Source organism: Bombina bombina, chromosome 2, assembly GCF_027579735.1.
Source record: "Bombina bombina isolate aBomBom1 chromosome 2, aBomBom1.pri, whole genome shotgun sequence".
NCBI lineage: Eukaryota > Metazoa > Chordata > Amphibia > Anura > Bombinatoridae > Bombina > Bombina bombina.
Window position 1 is genome coordinate 937,514,003 of NC_069500.1, and position 20,483 is coordinate 937,534,485.

General features: G+C 41.6%; 1 protein-coding gene across 1 annotated transcript in view; it reads right to left on the reverse strand.

Moving 5' to 3' along the window:
• Positions 1–20,483, reverse strand: part of SCARB2 (scavenger receptor class B member 2) — a 365,930-nt gene that overhangs the window by 112,609 nt on the left and 232,838 nt on the right. Inside the window, exon 5 of the mRNA XM_053703403.1 lies at positions 20,307–20,398. Coding sequence (XP_053559378.1) covers positions 20,307–20,398 — 92 coding nt within the window. The remainder of the gene's footprint in view (positions 1–20,306; positions 20,399–20,483) is intronic.

Below are 20,483 nucleotides of genomic sequence, written 5' to 3' on the forward strand. Positions count from 1 at the left end.
CTATGGGGAAAGATGTGGAGCCAGTGTTCAATGCTTTTACTTTCCAAGAAGGGGAAGAATCTGACTTTGAAATAGTTATGAATAAACTCAGTGCCCACTTTGTGCCCCAAAGGAATGTGATTCATGAGAGGGCTTGTTTTCACAAACGTGCTCAGCATGTGGGAGAATCTGTGGAGTCATTTGTGCGCAGCCTGTATGAACTAGCTGAATTCTGTGAGTTTGGTGTTGCTAAAGAAGAGCAAATCAGAGACAGAATAGTTATTGGAATTGCAAATGCTGAAATCTCACTGAAGCTACAGTTAGAGTCTGATTTAACATTAGATGGGGCTATTAGGATGGCCCGCCAGAGTGAACTGGTGAAAAAGCAAAGTGCTGATCTGAGGTCTGAGAGTATAGTGGATGAAGTGCAGCAGTTCAGGAGAGCTGCTAGTGAAAGGCACAGTGTGAGCGGTAGACCTAGGGCAACAGATAGGCCCAGAAGTGGATGGGCGCAGCATGCCCGATGCACACGGTGCAACCGTGCACTTGATCTGAGTGTCATATGCCCTGCTAAAGACAAAAGATGTAGAAAATATAACAGGTCCATAGTCCTGGTGGCTGCATTGATTGTGCGGGGAAATTTCTTGCCAGCTGCAAGTACAAGCAAAGGAAATTCACCATGTGGGTGCATGTGATTAGAGGTCAGTGTGTTAAAAACATATTGAGCAGAAAAGCAGCCTGTGGTTTGGGCCTCGTGGCCAGAGTGAATGAGATCTCAGTAGATATGTTTGGTGAATTGGGCCTACTGAATTGCAACCCAGTCCGTATATCACTTAAAGGTTACGCAGTCCTAAACAGCATTACCCCTCCCCGCTCATGCCTCAAGTGGAGAAGGAGCTTCTGCGTATGAAGAATATGGGGGTTATTGATGAGGTTGTTGAAGCAACTGACTGGTGAGCCCCCATTGTGCCCGTTGCAAAGAAAAACGGGAAGGTACGCATCTGCGTAGACTTCAAAAGGCTGAATGAGGCGGTGAAGAGAGAGAGATATGTGCTGCCGACACTTGAAGACATAGCTCCGAAATTGGCGGGGGCGAAGTTCTTCTCTACATTGGATGCTTCTAGCGGCTTCTGGCAGATACTTCTAGATCCAAAGTGATGCAAACTGACTACCTTCATTACACCAGTAGGTCGGTTTTGTTTTTGCAGACTCCCCTTCGGGATATCCTCTGCTCTTGAAATCTTCCAAAGAAAAATTAGTTCTCTCTTAAGAGACCACATGGGCACGGCAGTCGTCATGGACGACATCTTAGTGTATGGGTCTACATTGGAGGAACATGATCAGCGATTGAGCTGTGTGCTGCAGACTATCATAGAGTCCGGGCTGAAGCTAAACAAAGAGAAATGCCATTTTGGGAAAGCTGAGTTATGTTACTTTGGGCATATCATCAATGGGGATGGCATCAAGCCAGACCCCGAGAACATTTGTGCTATTGAACAGATGAAAAATCCTTCTGATGTACATGAGGTGAGACAAATATTGGGCCTTGTGCAGGTTCCTTCCAGATTTATCCACAATACTACAGCCTATCACAGAGTTGCTAAAGAAAGATGTTGCCTGGGTCTGGGGACCTTTACAGGAAGAATCTGCCCCAGTGTTGGGGTTCTACGACCCTTCCAAAAAGACTGTGGTCAAGCAGTTATGGATTAGGGGCCGCCCTCCTGCAGCTGAATGAAAACAAACTACAGCCCATTGCCTACTGTTCCCGCACACTGACGGCTGCTAAATCAAAATACGCTCAAATTGAGAAAGAGTGCCTGGTTGCAGTTTGGGCCTGTGAGCGCTTTCACCTAGTGGGTTTAGAGAAATTTAGTCTGGAGACTGATCATAAACCACTAGTCCCTCTAATTAATTCCTATGATATTGACAAAACACCCCTAAGATGCCAGAGACTTCTAATGAGGCTTCTCAGATTCAACGTCCAGGCAGTGCATGTGCCGGGGAAACAACTGGTTGTGGCAGATACACTATCCAGGCTCCCGCTGGCTGCTGCTGAATAGTCTTCAACGGAATCAGATGTGAAAGTGTATGAAGATTCAGTTCTGGCCTCCAAATCCATTTCTTCAGGGAAGCTAGAACAAATAAAGAAAGAGACATATTTAGATACAGACCTTCAAGAAGTTATAAAGTACATAAAGGAAGGTTGGCCCGAGAGTCGGGCAGCCTGGATGTCCTTAAGTTCTTACCAGTCAGAAAGGTCGAAGCTCACGGAGCTGGATGGGTTGGTGCTGTTCCAGGACTGCATTGTTATTCCTGTTAGCATGCGGCAGGAGATGTTAAACAGGATTCACGATGGCCACTTAGGCATTACAAAGTGCAGAGAAAGGGCAGCTACGGCTGTATGGTGGCCTGGAATCAGTTTCGACATTGCAAGCCATATGTCTAAATGTGCCTTTTGCCGGGAACGCCGGCCTACTCAGAGAAGGGAGCCCTTGATTTCTACTTCGCTGCCTGCAGGCCCGTGGCAGAAAATAGCTGCTGATTTGTGCGAACTGTACGGGAAAAAGTTCTTAGTCGTGATCGACTACTATTCCAGGTATTTGTAAATTGCACCTTTGAATGAAATCACAAGTCAAGCCATTATCACTCGTCTCAAGAGCTTGTTCGCCCGGTGGGGCATACCAATGGAACTGGTTTGTGATAACGGAATGCAGTTCGCTTCCACAGAGTTCAGTTCTTTCAGCAGGGAATATGATTTTATACATTCCACGTCTAGTCCACATTACCCGCAGGCCAACGTAATGGCTGAAATGGCAGTTCAAAAAACAAAATTCATTTTGAAGCAATCTGAGCCGTACCTGGCCCTCTTGTCCTATAGGGCGACTCCCATTCAAGCCATGGGGTTTAACATGGCACAGCTGATGCTAGGACGCCAGATTTGCCCCACCTTACCCTCTGTGGGTGTCTTCCAGGCAACTAGCTCTATTCCTCGGGATAAAGTCCTTAGGAGGAATGAAGAGGCAAAAAGGGGCTATCGATTCTTCTACGACAGGAGACATTCTGTGAGGCCCTTGCAGGAGCTGAATGCAGGGCAAAGTGTCAGAATTAAACTGGTTGATGATAAGAAATGGAAGACGCCTGCTACGGTAATTGGACGCTCTCCAGAACCAAGGTCTTATGTAGTCCTTACTGATGGAGGGACAGTTACATGCCGTTACCGAAAACATCTTCAGCCTGTACCTGGGAGTTTGGAACTGGATGCCTCAGTACCACCGCCGGTGGGATCCCCTTTTTTAAAAGGGGTGCCTTCCCCTCAGCAAGATCACAGTGGGGATATGTCTTTGCCTCCAGCGGACTCTCAATCACCTTCTTCTGTATCAGAGGACAGTTCATGTAGAGTTACATCAAGCGGAAGAGTGGTGAAATTTCCGGCCCGATATCGGGATTAATTTTAATTAGAACAGTGACCGGAAGTATGGGCAGAATAATCCCATGGTCACTGTGGACTAGGGTAGTTTACCCTGATGTTCAAGTCAGGATGTAATTCATGTTGTTTATATTTTCTGTAACTTGTTATTTGTTATATACTATACAAAACTGTTGTTGTATACCTTGTTATTTGTTATATTCAAATGAAATTTTTTTTGAATGCTTTGTCCTTTGAAAAGGGGGAAGATGTGATGAGAGTGGAAAGTGACGTCACCAGATTGGGGGCCGGGCTTAGGTCCATTTGTCTGTGTCGCAGTTAGTGAGATCAATGCTACCAGATGCATGTTCCCATGCTATACAATAAAATAGAGTTTCACCATCCTTGCTGTGTCCTGCATCTCATGACAATACACACATACAGAGAGAAGCACTCACACAGGAACGAACAACCGGCTCAATACCATATCAGTCTGATCCCACCTATTAAGGCCAGTCCAGTGCCGAAATACCAGATATATATATATATATATCCTACACACACACACATATATATATATATATATATATATATATATATATATATATATATATATATATATATATATATATATACACACACGCAGAGGCGTAACTAGAAACATCAGGGCCCCGGTGCAAGAATCCATGAAAGCCCCCCCCCCCTCAAATTTTTTTTATTTTTATACATTTTTTTTTTTTTTTTTTTATTATTTGTAACATGCAACACAGTAAAAAAAATAATTTAAGCATGTCAACTTACACTTAAAATGAGAAAGGGACAAACACTACTGTACTGTGTGACCAAGGAAGGAATATAGTGACTCAGTGACTGACATCATCAAGCACTCATGTGTTAATGTTTAGAAAACAACATAGCACAGGCCTGCACATGGTGTGTAGATTATATATATATATATATATATATATATATATATATATATATATATATATATATATATATATATACATACACACACACACATACATACACACACACCTATATATATATATATATATATATATACAGGGAGTGCAGAATTATTAGGCAAGTTGTATTTTTGAGGATTAATTTTATTATTGAACAACAACCATGTTCTCAATGAACCCAAAAAACTCATTAATATCAAAGCTGAATATTTTTGGAAGTAGTTTTTAGTTTGTTTTTAGTTTTAGCTATTTTAGGGGGATATCTGTGTGTGCAGGTGACTATTACTGTGCATAATTATTAGGCAACTTAACAAAAAACAAATATATACCCATTTCAATTATTTATTTTTACCAGTGAAACCAATATAACATCTCAACATTCACAAATATACATTTCTAACATTCAAAAACAAAACAAAAACAAATCAGTGACCAATATAGCCACCTTTCTTTGCAAGGACACTCAAAAGCCTGCCATCCATGGATTCTGTCAGTGTTTTGATCTGTTCACCATCAACATTGCGTGCAGCAGCAACCACAGTCTCCCAGACACTGTTCAGAGAGGTGTACTGTTTTCCCTCCTTGTAAATCTCACATTTGATGATGGACCACAGGTTCTCAATGGGGTTCAGATCAGGTGAACAAGGAGGCCATGTCATTAGATTTTCTTCTTTTATACCCTTTCTTGCCAGCCACGCTGTGGAGTACTTGGACGCGTGTGATGGAGCATTGTCCTGCATGAAAATCATGTTTTTCTTGAAGGATGCAGACTTCTTCCTGTACCACTGCTTGAAGAAGGTGTCTTCCAGAAACTGGCAGTAGGACTGGGAGTTGAGCTTGACTCCATCCTCAACCCGAAAAGGCCCCACAAGCTCATCTTTGATGATACCAGCCCAAACCAGTACTCCACCTCCACCTTGCTGGCGTCTGAGTCGGACTGGAGCTCTCTGCCCTTTACCAATCCAGCCACGGGCCCATCCATCTGGCCCATCAAGACTCACTCTCATTTCATCAGTCCATAAAACCTTAGAAAAATCAGTCTTGAGATATTTCTTGGCCCAGTCTTGACGTTTCAGCTTGTGTGTCTTGTTCAGTGGTGGTCGTCTTTCAGCCTTTCTTACCTTGGCCATGTCTCTGAGTATTGCACACCTTGTGCTTTTGGGCACTCCAGTGATGTTGCAGCTCTGAAATATGGCCAAACTGGTGGCAAGTGGCATCTTGGCAGCTGCACGCTTGACTTTTCTCAGTTCATGGGCAGTTATTTTGCGCCTTGGTTTTTCCACACGCTTCTTGCGACCCTGTTGACTATTTTGAATGAAACCCTTGATTGTTCGATGATCACGCTTCAGAAGCTTTGCAATTTTAAGAGTGCTGCATCCCTCTGCAAGATATCTCACTATTTTTGACTTTTCTGAGCCTGTCAAGTCCTTCTTTTGACCCATTTTGCCAAAGGAAAGGAAGTTGCCTAATAATTATGCACACCTGATATAGGGTGTTGATGTCATTAGACCACACCCCTTCTCATTACAGAGATGCACATCACCTAATATGCTTAATTGGTAGTAGGCTTTCGAGCCTATACAGCTTAGAGTAAGACAACATGCATAAAGAGGATGATGTGGTCAAAATACTCATTTGCCTAATAATTCTGCACTCCCTGTATATATATATATATACACACACACTTTCATCCAAGGTAATCCTGACAATCTGGCATGTATGGAAATTAAAAATAGAGTGAATTCACACTTACTAGCATACAAATGAAACCATTAAAGTCCCTAATTATATTACACTACAATGGTTTCCCTTTAATTATTTTAGTTTAATTATTAGTTCTCCAGTGATTTTGTATGGGTCTACTAGCAAATGTACATTGTTTGTTTATAGCAAGTCTACAAGGGAATTGTGCTACACATATTAGGAGCACTATATGTTACAAGACCATTATAATTGGAAAATCACATGATCTATTTCATTAGAGCATGCCATTTTAAGACTAGCAACCCTGCACCTCTATATGTTTAACTAAGGAACACCCCTTAGCATTTGTGGGGCCTACCCTGTCCAAGCATTGTGTGTTCTATATAATGAATAAATAACACTATATATTACAGCTCCTAATACCATAAACATTTCTAACCACCTATGTTCATAGCGCTGCGGAACCTGTTAGTGCTCTACAAATACCTGATAATAATAACTACAGTAAATACAGGTTGTGCATTGCAACTTCACATACTCTTACCCCTGACAGTGTGGGGACCCCAAAAGCCTGGGCAGGTGTCCCTCTCGCCCTGCCCAACAAAGGGGTTAAACAATGTTTGTTTGTTTTTTATATAGTGCCTTGGTTTAAAAATGTTGTACTTCAATAATTAATAAGTTAAAAATTAAATGTTTTTTTTCTTCTTATAACAAAAAACTTCAAAACCTGTTAAGCAAAACGAATAGAACTAATATGTTAATACTAAGTGGTATCAATCTGATCATGATAGAAAATATGCAGGTTTAACTGAAACATATTTCTTTAAAAATGGAACAGAATGTTTAATATTAACGCTGCATTGGTTTTCAGTGTAAAAATGTCACCTGCATAAAAATGTTCTCAATCACTCTGATAGAGCTGAAAACAACACTGCCTGCAACATATTCCCTAATGTTTTATTTGCACACTACTGTAGTTTACAGTAATATCTGCTCTGGATAGCTTGCAGGCAGACGCTGTCAGTTCAGGGTCAACACCAGTGTATGCACAAGAAAGCACATTTGAAAGGCAGGAAAAAAACCCTGAAAGAAGGGTTGTCTCAGTCTGTTACTAACAATGAGATGAGAACATTTCCATTTATATAATGGCACCCCCTCCCCCTAAAAAGAAATACACCTATAAATATGTATTAACATGCACAGGAAACTTTACATTTGGCCTGATTTTCCTACTTGTGAATTAGCTGGATCTGTTCCTAGGGTCACCACCACCTTTCATGAAATAAAAACCAGCAATGCTAATAATTGGCATATATACATAATTACAAGCTAAAGCTCCTAGGACTAACTAACTAGCATTCCAATACACTTCAATGCGTTTAACTTAAGCCTCCGCCACAAGTCAAAGTACTAAACTACCTGAGGAATATATTGCTGCCAACTTTGAATTTCACTACATACCACCACCTCTGCTGCCTCTAAAACTTCCCGCTCTGTGAATTCAGCGCAATATGCGCTCAAATTCCCTTACTGACACTGTCCTTCATGTCCTGTCATGCGCGCGCACCCATGCAACACAACAGTGCCTACGAGTAAACTTTTTTTTTACAGGGGGCCCGAGACTGGGGGGAGGGGCGCATCATGGAGGAGCGTTAGAAAAGCGGCAGGCCTCTATGCAGCTGAGCGCCTGCCGGCTACAATGCACACAGTTATTTATTGTGTACATTTAGGAGCAGGGCTGTTGTTGCATCTGCTGGGCGGTAGGGCCCCTCCAGCGTGGCAGACCTCCTGGGCCCGGTCGCAGCCTTGACCGTCGTGACTATGATAGTTCCGCCCCTGTAAATATATATATATATAGATATACACACACTCACATATACACACACACACACACACACACACATATATATATTATAATCACATCACATTTTAATATTGACTTTACTGTTCCTTTAATGATCTCATATTTCTAAAGCTAGATTAGATTAGAGGAAAGCTCTCAAAAAAAATATTTTTCCAGACCATAAACATTGATTTTATTAAATAAAAATGCTTGTCATGTCCCATCAAACATGGCTTTAGTTGTACCAGTGTTCACAGACTATTTAGTCGGGTGCTCAGTAAAATCAGCTGGGTGGCACACCCATTATAAAGGTTCTGGGGAGAACACTGCTTGAACTATATGCAATGTATAGGAAGCGACAGTGAGCAAAAAGCAAGAGAGACGTATAGTGAAAATACAAACAAAATGAAGAACCCCCCCCCCCCCAAAAAAAAAGGAAATTTATGCTTACCTGATAAATTGATTTCTTCTTTTACGATACGATGAGTACACGGATTCATCCTTACTTGTGGGATATTATCCTCCTGCTAACAGGAAGTGGCAAAGAGCACCACAACAGAGCTTTCTATATAGCTCCTCCCTTGACTCCAGCCCCCAGTCATTCGACCGAAGGTATAGGAAGAAAAAGGAGAAAATAAAAAAGGTGCAGAGGTGACTGAAGTTTGAAAACAAAAATATAATCTGTCTAAAATGACAGGGAGGGCCGTGGACTCGTCGTATCGTAGAAGAAATCAATTTATCAGTAAGCATAAATTTCCTTTTCTTCTACTAGATACGAAGAGTCCACGGATTCATCCTTACTTGTGGGATACAATACCAAAGCAACAGGACACGGATGAACGGGAGGGACAAGACAGATACCTAATTGGAAGGACAAACTGCTTGAAGAACCTTTCTCCCAAAAATAGCCTCCGAAGAAGCAAAAGTATAAAATTTCTAAAATTTGGAAAAGTATGAAGGGAGGACCAAGTCGCAGCCTTACAAATCTGTTCAACAGAAGCATCGTTTTTAAAAGCCCATGTGGAAGCCACAGCTCTAGTAGAATGAGCTGTAATATTTTCAGGAGGCTGCTGTCCAGCAGTCTCGTATGTCAGGCGGATGATGCTTTTCAGCCAAAAAGAAAGAGAGGTAGCCGTAGCTTTTCGACCCCTACGCTTTCCAGAATAAACAATGAATAGAGAAGATGTTTGACAGAAATCCTTGGTCGCTTGTAAGTAAAACTTCAAGGCACAAACCACGTCCAGGTTATGTAACAGACGTTCCTTCTTAGACGAAGGATTAGGACACAAGGAAGGAACAACTATTTCCTGATTAATATTCTTTTTTTTTTTTTAAATATATTTTATAGAAAAAGACACATTAGAGACAATACAGGTTTACACAGTAAATTTGACATATTATATCGTACCAGGAAATACATTTATGCCATGTGGTATATTCTTGAACAGGATTATAAGATATCAAAGAAGTAACAGTACTTGTTGGGTTGATGTGTATCTAATTTACCTGTCCGTCTACCGTCATGTGTCCTTCATTTTTCTGTTATATATAAAACCAATAACAATAAACAAATTTAACCCATATCATATTATACTTATTTATACTATTTTCTACCTATTGTTAGGAGGGGAGGAGGTTTTAAGTAAGAGGGGGAGAGCGAAGAAGGGAAGGAGAGAAAAAAAAAATCACTTAAGAAAAAAAATCTTCAGTATTTATTACATTCGTATTTTCCAATGTGCCGGAGTCTGAGGTGAGATTGTGTATTGCCCCCCACTCTCCTCTTAATGTTGCCTCTATCATTATCTCATGATGGGTGAAAGGTTTGAGAATTTGTCTTTGTGTTCCCGGGCTTAGATTTTCCAAGAGAGTTTTCCATTTTTTCAGAAATGTTGGGAGTCTGCCTCTAATGTCCATCATAGTGTCCTGTTGTTCTATGAATATTTGTTTGTACAGGGCTTTTTTAAATTGTGTCAAGGTAGGGGCACTCGTAGAACACCATAAAGTTAGTATGCATTTCCTAGCTATCAGTGTACATAGGGTTAGTAGGGCGTGTAGTTTAGAATTTACATCATTCCACTTAAAGAAATAAATCTTATCAATGGTGAAGGCAATATCAATTGAGATAACTGATTTAAACCAGTATTGTAGGAGTCCCCAGAAGCGACGAACCTTTGGGCATTCTAAAAAGCAGTAAATCAAAGAGGGGTTAGGATATTTACACTTCACACATTGATTTGGGTGTTGCGAATTCCATTTTTTTTCCATCTACTAGGAGTAATGTAATCCCTATGTAGAAGCCTAATCTGTGCTTCTCGCAATGTCATGTTTAGTGTGGCTGACTTAACCTTCAGAATGCTATTTTTAATATCTGCAATGGAAAGGTCAGTGGCTGTGTCTAGCTGCAGTTTTTCTAGGATATTAGTATGAACCTTAATTGACTGATGTTTGAGTAATATCTTGTAAAATTCCGAAATTGAAAATCTACCTAGGCTGAACGCCGTCTGTGGGATTGCGAATGGAGATTGGTTCCAGAAGTCTTTATCGGACTCTATTAGTGACGTTATATAATGTCTTAGTTGAACTGGTCAGGATGTAAAAGAGTGGGTAAAATATATTTTAGGCGATTTGCTAGGATTTTGGTAAATGTCTTCTGGGACTGAGTGGTCCTTACCCGGTTTGGGGATTAAAGTTATGTGTGCAGAAGAGAAAGTACTGGAAGGAATAATCTCCCCACGAAGAAGGCCATTATAGAGATTTCTCAGAATAGGGGAAACCTGGGGCATCAACATCCGATAGAACTCTATCGGTAGTCCATCAGGACCTGCTGCTTTACCCAAAGCTATCGACTTTATTGTAAATTGTATCTCTTCTGTCGAGATGGGCGCATTGAGAGAATCTAACTGATCTGTATTCAGTCTAGGGAGTGATATTGTACTCCAAAACTGTTCTAAGGTCTCCGCTGCAACTGTAGCCTGCTTCGTGTAGCGATCCCTATAGTGTTGTGCAAAACACTGTGCCATTTCCGTCGTTGTTTTGTATGTAGTGCATTTGTAACGTAAGGCTGCCACTTCTCGTTGCGTTTCTTTTTTATTTACCAGTGAAGCTAAAAGTCTGCCTGATCTATTTCCAAATCTGTGAAATTTGCCCGCTACTCTTAGGAGCCCAGTGGCTGCTTTCTGCTTTAGAAAGGTATCCATTTCCTACTTAACCACTAAAAAGGCATCATAAGCCTCCCTGGATTTGTTGGAGGTGTACGTTTGGTAGGAGGTCCTTTTGTAGCTCATTATATCTTTTTTAAAGTTTGTGTTTTAAATTTGCCACATAAGAAATTATGTGACCTGTAAGGACCGATTTAGCCGTATCCCAGAGCAGGTGGGGTGTTTGTAAATGTTGGTGATTATCAGTAAGGAAATCATTCCAACAGTGAACTAAATGTTTTTGGAAGGTTTCAGAGTGCATCAAGTAAGATGGGAATTTAAGTATATTTCTGTTCGACTTAGGTCTGCCGAGTCCCAGTGTCACTTCAATAGGGGCGTGATCTGAAAATAGAATTGTGTGTATTTTTTCCTGTCTGATACAGGGGATCAAGGAATCTGACACTCAAAACATATCTATTCTGGAGAGTGAGCCCGCAGTTTTTGAGAGACATGTGTAATCCTTGTCGGTCGGATGTCTCCTTCTACAAATATCACATATTTCTAATTCTGATTGTAATCTCTGAAATATTTTGCGTTCAAATTTACCTTTATACCTTTGCAGTCTAGGATTGACATTATAGGGCTGTAGCCAGGATCTATCCAACACAATATTAGGAGCTAGATTAAAATCCCCACTTATTATGAATGGGAATCCCACAAACGGGGTCAAAGCCTGTATGAGTCTGTCCCAAAAGGACAAGTCTTTGTTGTTTGGTGCATAAATATTGCAAAGTATATAGATTGCATTATGTATTTTAATTTTAAGAATAAGAAACCTGCCCTCTCTATCTGTGGTAGTGTGAAGAACCTCAACTATGTGTCTTTTCCCAAACAAAATGGCAAGTCCCCTACTTGAGCTAGTGTATGAAAGGTATGATAATGAACCCACCCAAAGTCTTTTAAGTTTGTCATGTTCTGCATCTGTCAGGTGAGTTTCTTGTAGAAATGCAATGTCAGAGTCAAGTTTCTTTAGGTGAGTCAGAACCGAGCTCCTTTTCACCGGGGAGTTGATACCCCCCACATTCCACAAAGTTAGCTTAAGTGACATTTATTACACCAATAAAAGAGAGGAGGAAAAGAGAAAGAAGAAGAGAGAGAACAAACAAAAAAAAAAAAAAAAAAAGGGGACCTCCTTCCCCTCCTCCCTTTCCTGAAGCCACAGGGGAAAGCACAATAAATAGCACACAATAACTTTTACATCCATACATAAGGGTGTGGTCAAACGTATTGGTTTAGTCATCTTATCCGGTATGTTATTACTTGTCCGCTGTTTAGAGGTATTAAGTGTTGGTGAGATATAATCCACTGACCGTGTTGCCTTGTCCTTGATGTTAGTATATATCAGTGTCAGTCTTCTAAAGATCATATTGATGGTTAGATGGTATCTACTCAGCCTCTGCCTCCTCAAATAAAAGTGCACAAATAGGATACCGTAAATGAATATATGTGAACAGTCGATCTCAAATACTAGAGTTAAGACTAGAGCTAAGCCAATATCTCCCTGTTTGTAAACCATAAAGCCTTTCTAAGTATAAGTGGGTGTTGTGAATAATAAACAGCCTCATTTATCATTGGCTTAATTGACCAATACTTGTAGAGTGAAGTCAACCCTGCAGACCTGCGGCTATGAAACAAACACAGGTCTACTAGGATCAACAACTCCTCAGGAGGTAGAGTCAATGCCTCTGCATCACAGCTAGTATAGAATTTAATTTATCTAGTGGTTTGACAATGCTTGTCAACAATCAGGGTGTACTTATTGAATTTTTGCATAGGTAGGTCCATATTTAACATAAGTAAACTAATAACTATACTCAACATTAAAACTAACATAAAAACATTTATTTGAGTGTCTCTTGTTGTGCCAACGAATCTTGATGACTGACTTCTCATATATATGATGACATTTATCCAGTGTCTGTTTGACAAGAATTTAAGATGTGGAGCCAACACAGCGGACCCGCAATCATGCAACAAACACGGGTCAGGAAAAGTTGGCATTTCCTGGAGAATCAAAACACTTGTTATATTTTTATCATTAGTAGAGTTCCATGCCGCATGGCCCAGAGTCCACACTGCAGGTACTTCTGAATTATCATACATCAGTGCAAACTGTAAGTATTTAGTCAGGCTTTGTTTGTGTAGATACAGACACATGTAGAGTATATAATATTCAAACAGAATTACATCATTTCTCACAAACCTTAAGGATAAAGACACAACCCAAACAAAAACATATTGGTAAGAGAGAACCAACCCAGCAGGCCTGTAATAATAAAACCAACACAGGCCCATCAGGATCAGTAGCATTAAAAAAAAAAAAAGCAATACATCCACATAATAACATGTATAAAGTTTATAGAACATCAGGGATTGATAAACCCCTGAGTGGACCTTTTTAACCAAGTCAAACCACTGTGGTGTCTTTGTGTTCCATCTTGGTTCAGTCCAATCAGTCGCAAAGTACATTACCATAAGTATCAAATATCTAAGATATATTTACGTGTCTTCTCAGGTAAGTGTTCCTCAGCCTGTCTCCTGTTGCTTCTCCGTTGCTAGATAACTTTCCACAGCCTGGGGGGTATGGAAAAACTTGGGACCATGAGCTGTCTGTAAACGCAGTTTTGCAGGAAACAATAATGCCACCTGCCGTCCTTGCTCATATAGCCGGGAACAGATGGGGGTAAAATCTCTGTGCGCCCTCTCCACATCTAGGGGCAGAATGTCCTGAGGGATATCTAAGAGTTTTGGAAACACCAGAGCCGTGAATGCCAACAAATCTTTGCCCTTGGTTTTTTCAGGAAGGCCTACTATTCGCAAGTTATTGCGTCGGCTGTGATTTTCGAGATCTTCTACTCGCTCTTGTAAGATTTTATTATGTTGTATCAATTGTTGCAGTGAGTGACCTGTCTCTATCTGTCTATCTTCCACCTCTGAGATCCTATTTTCCGCTGTTGTTAGGCGGGTGGAGTATTGCCTAACTTCACTAGTCAGGGTATCTAGGCCTGCTTGTAAGGTCTCCATCTTAGGTAAGAAGAAGGATTTTAGGTCTTTCATAAGTTGATCGCTTTCCCCACTTGAGTTAGCTGATTCTTCAGAGTGTGGTGTAAGCTCAGCAGTTATTTCAAGTTGCTGCCTGCTCTTCTTTTCATTAGATTTATTTTTACTCATGGTACTTGTCTGAGAAGATGTAACCCTTTGGAAATATTTATCCACTTTCATGGGTAAGGAGAAAGAGGAGCACCCCTGCGACAAGTGATGTGACCCTGCAGAGTATTTAGGTATCCAGGGTATATTGCGTGTCTCTTGTTATGTTATCCTCCCTTTTCCTTGGATTTTGAAGCGTTAACTGTGCTCCTCCTTACCCAAGACTATCACCCTTCCTGAGTGTGGAATTAAATATATTTAAGCAGAAGTGTCTCCTTGTCTCACTCTTTTTATCGGGTGTGTTGTTTAAGCCAGCTTTACTGTGTATGACAGGTAAGGCAATGTAATCGCCTCTTACAGTGGAGAGATATCCCCTAGTTTGTCCACGCTGCTTATGTGATGTGGGAATGCGGGTGGTTATGGAGGTACACCTAGTGTGGGATTCGTGTTGTCTGTGTCAGATTCACAATGGCCAGTTACCGCTGTTGCTCCCAGGTCTGTACCCAGCCAGCAAGCCCATACACACAGAAGCAGGCAGTGCGTTAAGTTTATACTCACTGTTGCAGCACTTGGAGTCACTTTGATCCGTTTTTTGTTCCAGGCCTTCTAGCTCTGTCAAAATGGCGCCGGTTCGATTGCGCAGTTAGTTAGTTCTTTTTTGAAATCCGGAGGCTAGGGCAGATGGTAAAGCCCTTCACTCTGAGGAGAGCAGTCGGCACGTCAGAGACACATTACGCCCGACAAGCCCCGTTTGTGGGGAGCAGATGTGGTGATTTTTAGCAAAGTTTATACTTTGAATGATGCGGAGCTCTTCACAACACCTCCGTCTGCTTGACCCGCCTACCGGAAGTCCTGATTAATATTCTTATTTGAAACAACCTTAGGAAGGAATCCAGGTTTAGTACGCAAAACCACCTTATCAGAATGGAATATAAGATAAGGCGAATCACAATGTAACGCAAAAAGCTCAGAAACTCTTCGAGCAGAAGAGATAGCAACTAAAAACAAAACTTTCCAAGATAAAAGCTTTATATCTATGGAATGCATGGGTTCAAACGGAACCCCTTGAAGAACATTGAGAACTAAATTCAAACTCCATGGCGGAGCAATAGGTTTAAACACAGGCTTGATTCTGATTAAAGCCTGACAAAAAGACTGAACGTCTGGGACATCCGCCAGACGCTTCTGTAGCAAAATTGACAAAGCCGAAATTTGTCCCTTTAAAGAACTAGCTGATAATCCCTTCTCCAATCCTTCTTGGAGAAAGGACAAAATCCTAGGAATCCTAACCCTACTCCATGAGTAGCCCTTGGATTCGCACCAATAAAGATATTTACGCAATATCTTATGGTAAATTTTTCTAGTGACAGGCTTTTGAGCCTGAATCAAAGTATCAATGACCGACTCAGAGAATCCCCGCTTAGCGTTCAATCTCCAGGCAGTCAGCTGCAGAGAATTTAGATTTGGATGTTGGAATGGACCTTGGATGAGAAGGTCCTGTCTCAATGGCAGTTTCCACGGTGGCAGAGATGACATGTCCACTAGATCTGCATACCAAGTCCTGCGTGGCCACGCAGGCGCTATCAGGATTACTGAAGCTCTCTCCTGTTTGATTCTTGCAATCAGACGAGGTAGGAGAGGAAATGGAGGAAACACATAAGCCAGGTTGAACGACCAAGGTACTGCTAGAGCATCTATCAGTACCGCTTGGCGATCCCTTGACCTGGATCCGTAACGTGGAAGTTTGGCATTCTGACGAGATGCCATCAGATCCAATTCCGGTGTGCCCCATTGACGGATCAATGCCGCAAACACCTCCGGATGGAGCTCCCACTCCCCCGGATGAAAAGTCTGACGACTTAGAAAATCCGCTTCCCAGTTCTCTACTCCTCGGATATAGATTGCTGATAGATGGCAAGAGTGAGTCTCTGCCCATCTAATTATTTTGGAAACCTCTATCATCGCTAGAGAACTCTTTGTTCCCCCTTGATGATTGATATATGCTACAGTCGTGATATTGTCCGACTGGAATCTTATGAATTTGGCCAAAGCCAACTGAGGCCGCGCTTGAAGCTCGTTGAATATTGCTCTCAGTTCCAGAATATTGATTGGTAGTAGGGACGACTCCTGAGTCCAAACACCCTGAGCCTTCAGGGAATTCCAGACTGTACCCCAGCCCAAGAGGCTGGCGTCCGTCGTCACTATGACCCATGCTGGCTTGCGGAAGCACATTCCCTGGGACAGATGATCCTGTGACAACCACCAAAGAAGAGAGTCTCTGGTCTCTAGATCCAGATTTATCTGAGGAGATAAATACGTATAATCCCCATTCCACTGTCTGAGCATGCACAGCTGCAGTGGCTGAGATGAAAGCGAGCAAACGGAACGATGTCCATTGCCGCTACCATTAATCCAATTACCTCCATACACTGCGCCACTGATGGCCGAGGAATGGACTGAAGTGCTCGGCAAGTAGTTAGGATCTTTGATTTTCTGACCTCCGTCAAAATTTTTTTCATGTCTACCGAGTCTATCAGAGTTCCCAGGAATGGAACTCTTGTCTGTGGAACTAGTGAACTCTTTCCTATATTCACCTTCCACCCGTGAGTTCTTAGAAAAGCCAACACGATGTCCGTGTGAGATTTGGCTAGATGGTAAGTTGACGCCTGAATCAAAATATCGTCCAGATAGGGCGCCACCGCTATGCCCCGCGGCCTTAGAACCGCCAGAAGGGACCCTAGCACTTTTGTGAAAATTCTGGGAGCTGTGGCCAACCCGAAAGGAAGGGACACAAACTGGTAGTGTTTGTCCAGGAAGGCGAACCTGAGAAATTGGTGATGATCTTTGTGGATAGGAATGTGCAGATACGCATCCTTCAAGTCCACGGTGGTCATATATTGACCCTCCTGGATCATTGGTAAAATTGTTTGTATGGTCTCAATCTTGAACGATGGAACTCTGAGAAATTTGTTTAAGCATTTGAGATCTAAAATCGGTCTGAAGGTTCCCTCTTTTTTGGGAACCACGAACAGATTTGAGTAAAACCCCTGCCCCTGTTCTATTTTTGGAACTGGACAGATTACACCCATGGTATATAGGTCTTCTACACAGCGTAAGAACGCCTCTCTTTTTGTCTGGTCTACAGACAAACGTGAAAGATGAAATCTCCCTCTTGGGAGAAAATCCATGAATTCTAGTCGATACCCCCCTGGGTCACGATTTCTAATGCCCAGGGATCCTGAACATCCCCTTGCCCAAGCCTGAGTGAAGAGAGAAAGTCTGCCCCCCACTAGATCCGGTCCCGGATCGGGGGCTGCCCCTTCATGCTGTCTTGGTAGCAGCAGCGGGCTTCTTGGCCTGTTTACCTTTATTCCAGGTCTGGTTCGGTCTCCAGACTGACTTGGACTGCGCAAAATTCCCCTCCTGCTTTGTGGTGGAGGAGGAAGTAGAGGGTCCACCTTTAAAGTTTCGAAAGGAATGAAAATTATTTTGTTTAGCCCTCATCTTAACTGTCTTGTCCTGAGGAAGGGAATGACCTTTACCTCCAGTAATGTCGGAAATGATTTCCTTTAGTTCAGGCCCGAATAGGGTCTTACCTTTAAAAGGAATAGCTAAAAGTTTAGATTTTGATGACACATCAGCAGACCAAGACTTAAGCCATAACGCTCTACGCGCTAAAATGGCAAAGCCTGCATTTTTTAATTTTTTTTTTGCCGCTAATTTAGCCATTTGAAAAGCGGCATTGGTAATAAAAGAATTAGCTAGCTTGAGAGCCTTAATTCTATCCAAAATATCATCTAATGGGGTCTCAACCTTAAGAGATTCCTCTAGAGCCTCAAACCAAAAAGCTGCTGCAGTAGTAACTGGAACTATGCATGCTATAGGTTCCAACTATACCTATTGAGGACAATTTATTTAAAAGACCCTCTAATTTTTTATCCATACGATCTTTGAAAGCACAACTGTCCTCAATAGGTATAGTTGTACGCTTAGCCAGGGTAGAAATAGCTCCCTCCACCTTAGGGACCGTCAGCCAGGAATCCCGAATGGTGTCAGATATGGGAAACATTTTCTTAAAAGTAGGAGGGGGAGAGAACGGAATGCCTGGTCTATCCCATTCCTTAGTAACAATGTCCGAAATCCTCTTAGGGACTGGAAAAACATTAGTGTAAGTAGGGACCTCTAGATATTTATGCATTTTTCACAATTTCTCTGGTGGTATTATAATATGGTCACAATCATCCAGAGTCGCTAAAACCTCCCGGAGTAACAGGCGGAGGTGTTCAAGCTTAAATTTAAAGGCCGTCACGTCCAAGTCTGTTTGAGGGAACATATTTCCTGAATCTGAAAGCTCTCCCTCAGACAGCAATTCCCCTACCCCCAAATCAGAACACTGTGAGGGTACATCGGAGATGGCCAATAAAGCATCAGAGGGCTCAGCATTTACTCTAATACCTGACCTACTGCGCTTACCCTGTAAACCTGGTAGTTTAGATAATACCTCTGTAAGGGTAGTAGACATAACTGCAGCCATATCTTGCAGGGTAAAATAATTAGACGCACTAGAAGTACTTGGCGTTGCTTGAGTGGGCGTTAAAGGTTGTGACACTTGGGGAGAATTGGATGGCATAACCTGATTCTCTTCAGACTTAGACATACTTGTATCACCTAAAATATGTTCTTTGCAATGTAAGGCCCTTTCCGTACATGAGGGACATATTTTAAGTGGGGGTTCCACAATGGCTTCTAAACACATAGAGCATTGACTTTCCTCAATGTCAGACATGTTGAAACAGGCTAGTAATAACCACAAAAAGTCTTGAAAACCCTTTATTTAGTGAAAAAAACAACAATCTGAAAAACGGTACTGCGCCTTTAAGAGTAAAAAAGCGTACAATTTTTCCAAAACTGCTTTAAAATGTTATAATTATCACACTTTTATCTTATATGTGTCTTATCATGCCAGTTAAGATTGCACCACAAGTAAGGTATACTTAACCCTCTATGGAAAAAAACGTTACTCAAAAAACATTATGAAAAATAAGATAGCAACCCCCTGCACCTCGCCACAGCTCTGCTGTGGCGCCTACCTGCCCTCAGGGGTCTGAAAATTCACACTATCCCTTTGTTTAGGCTAAATCTTCAGCTTAGGTCCACTGGAGCTGGAGCTTGCTGCTTTCAAATGAATTTCAACTGCGCATCTGAGGCGTGAAATTAGGCCCCGCCCATCTATAGCGATGTCTCTCTGCCTAGTAAAAACCGCTGTAAAGCGGTCTAAAAACTAGCCATGTGGGTTTTTCATATTCCCAACCTAATATTGTAAGCCATGTGAAACCCTCCAGTGCCATCAAACAGAAAACGTTTACTCATAAAAACGTTATGTTGCCCCTAAGCATAAACCGTTTTGCCAACAAAACATTATGTTACCAGTGTCAACCAATTTTGAGCCCAAAATATACAGGTCCCAGTAATACCCCTTCTATTACATGTAGGATTACTGTTTACCCCTTCCCTTATGGGAACTATGTCAGCCAGTTCTGAAATACCACAGTCTCTCCAGAAAAAAATGACTGAACATACCTCAATGCTTGTAGCATGAAAAACGTTCCCCACACTGAAGTTTCTCAAGTAGTCCTCAGCCATTCTGTGGGAACTTCTCTGAATCTTAGTGACAATTGCTAAGATCATCAGCCTCCAGGCAGAAATCTTCATCTATCTGCTGCCTGAGGAAAAATAGCACTCACCGGTACCATTTAAAATAAAAAAAGTCTTGCTTGAAGAAAATAAAAACTATCATTTTAACACCTTTTTCACTTTACCTCTTCCTATTACTAGTATAAGCAATGAGAATGACTGGGGGGTGGAGTCAAGGGAGGAGCTATATAGACAGCAATGCTGTGGTGCTCTTTGCCACTTCCTGTTAGCAGGAGGATAATATCCCACAAGGATGAATCCGTGGACTCGTCGTATCTAGTAGAAGAAAACACAACAAAGCAAACAAACAAACAAACAAAAAGGAATATGAACCATACAATAAACACAGTGGTGGTCATTCAACTTACTTTTTTCCATTCCACTTCACTATCTGAGTAAATTCCATGTAGTTTGCAGACCCACTGCCAAACACATAGTCACCGTCATTTGTTGTATTCATCTAAAAAAAATGGAAGTGGAATATTAATAGGAATAATTACATTTCAAAAATCTAAGTAGTAGTTTATTCTTATAAAAGGGTTTTA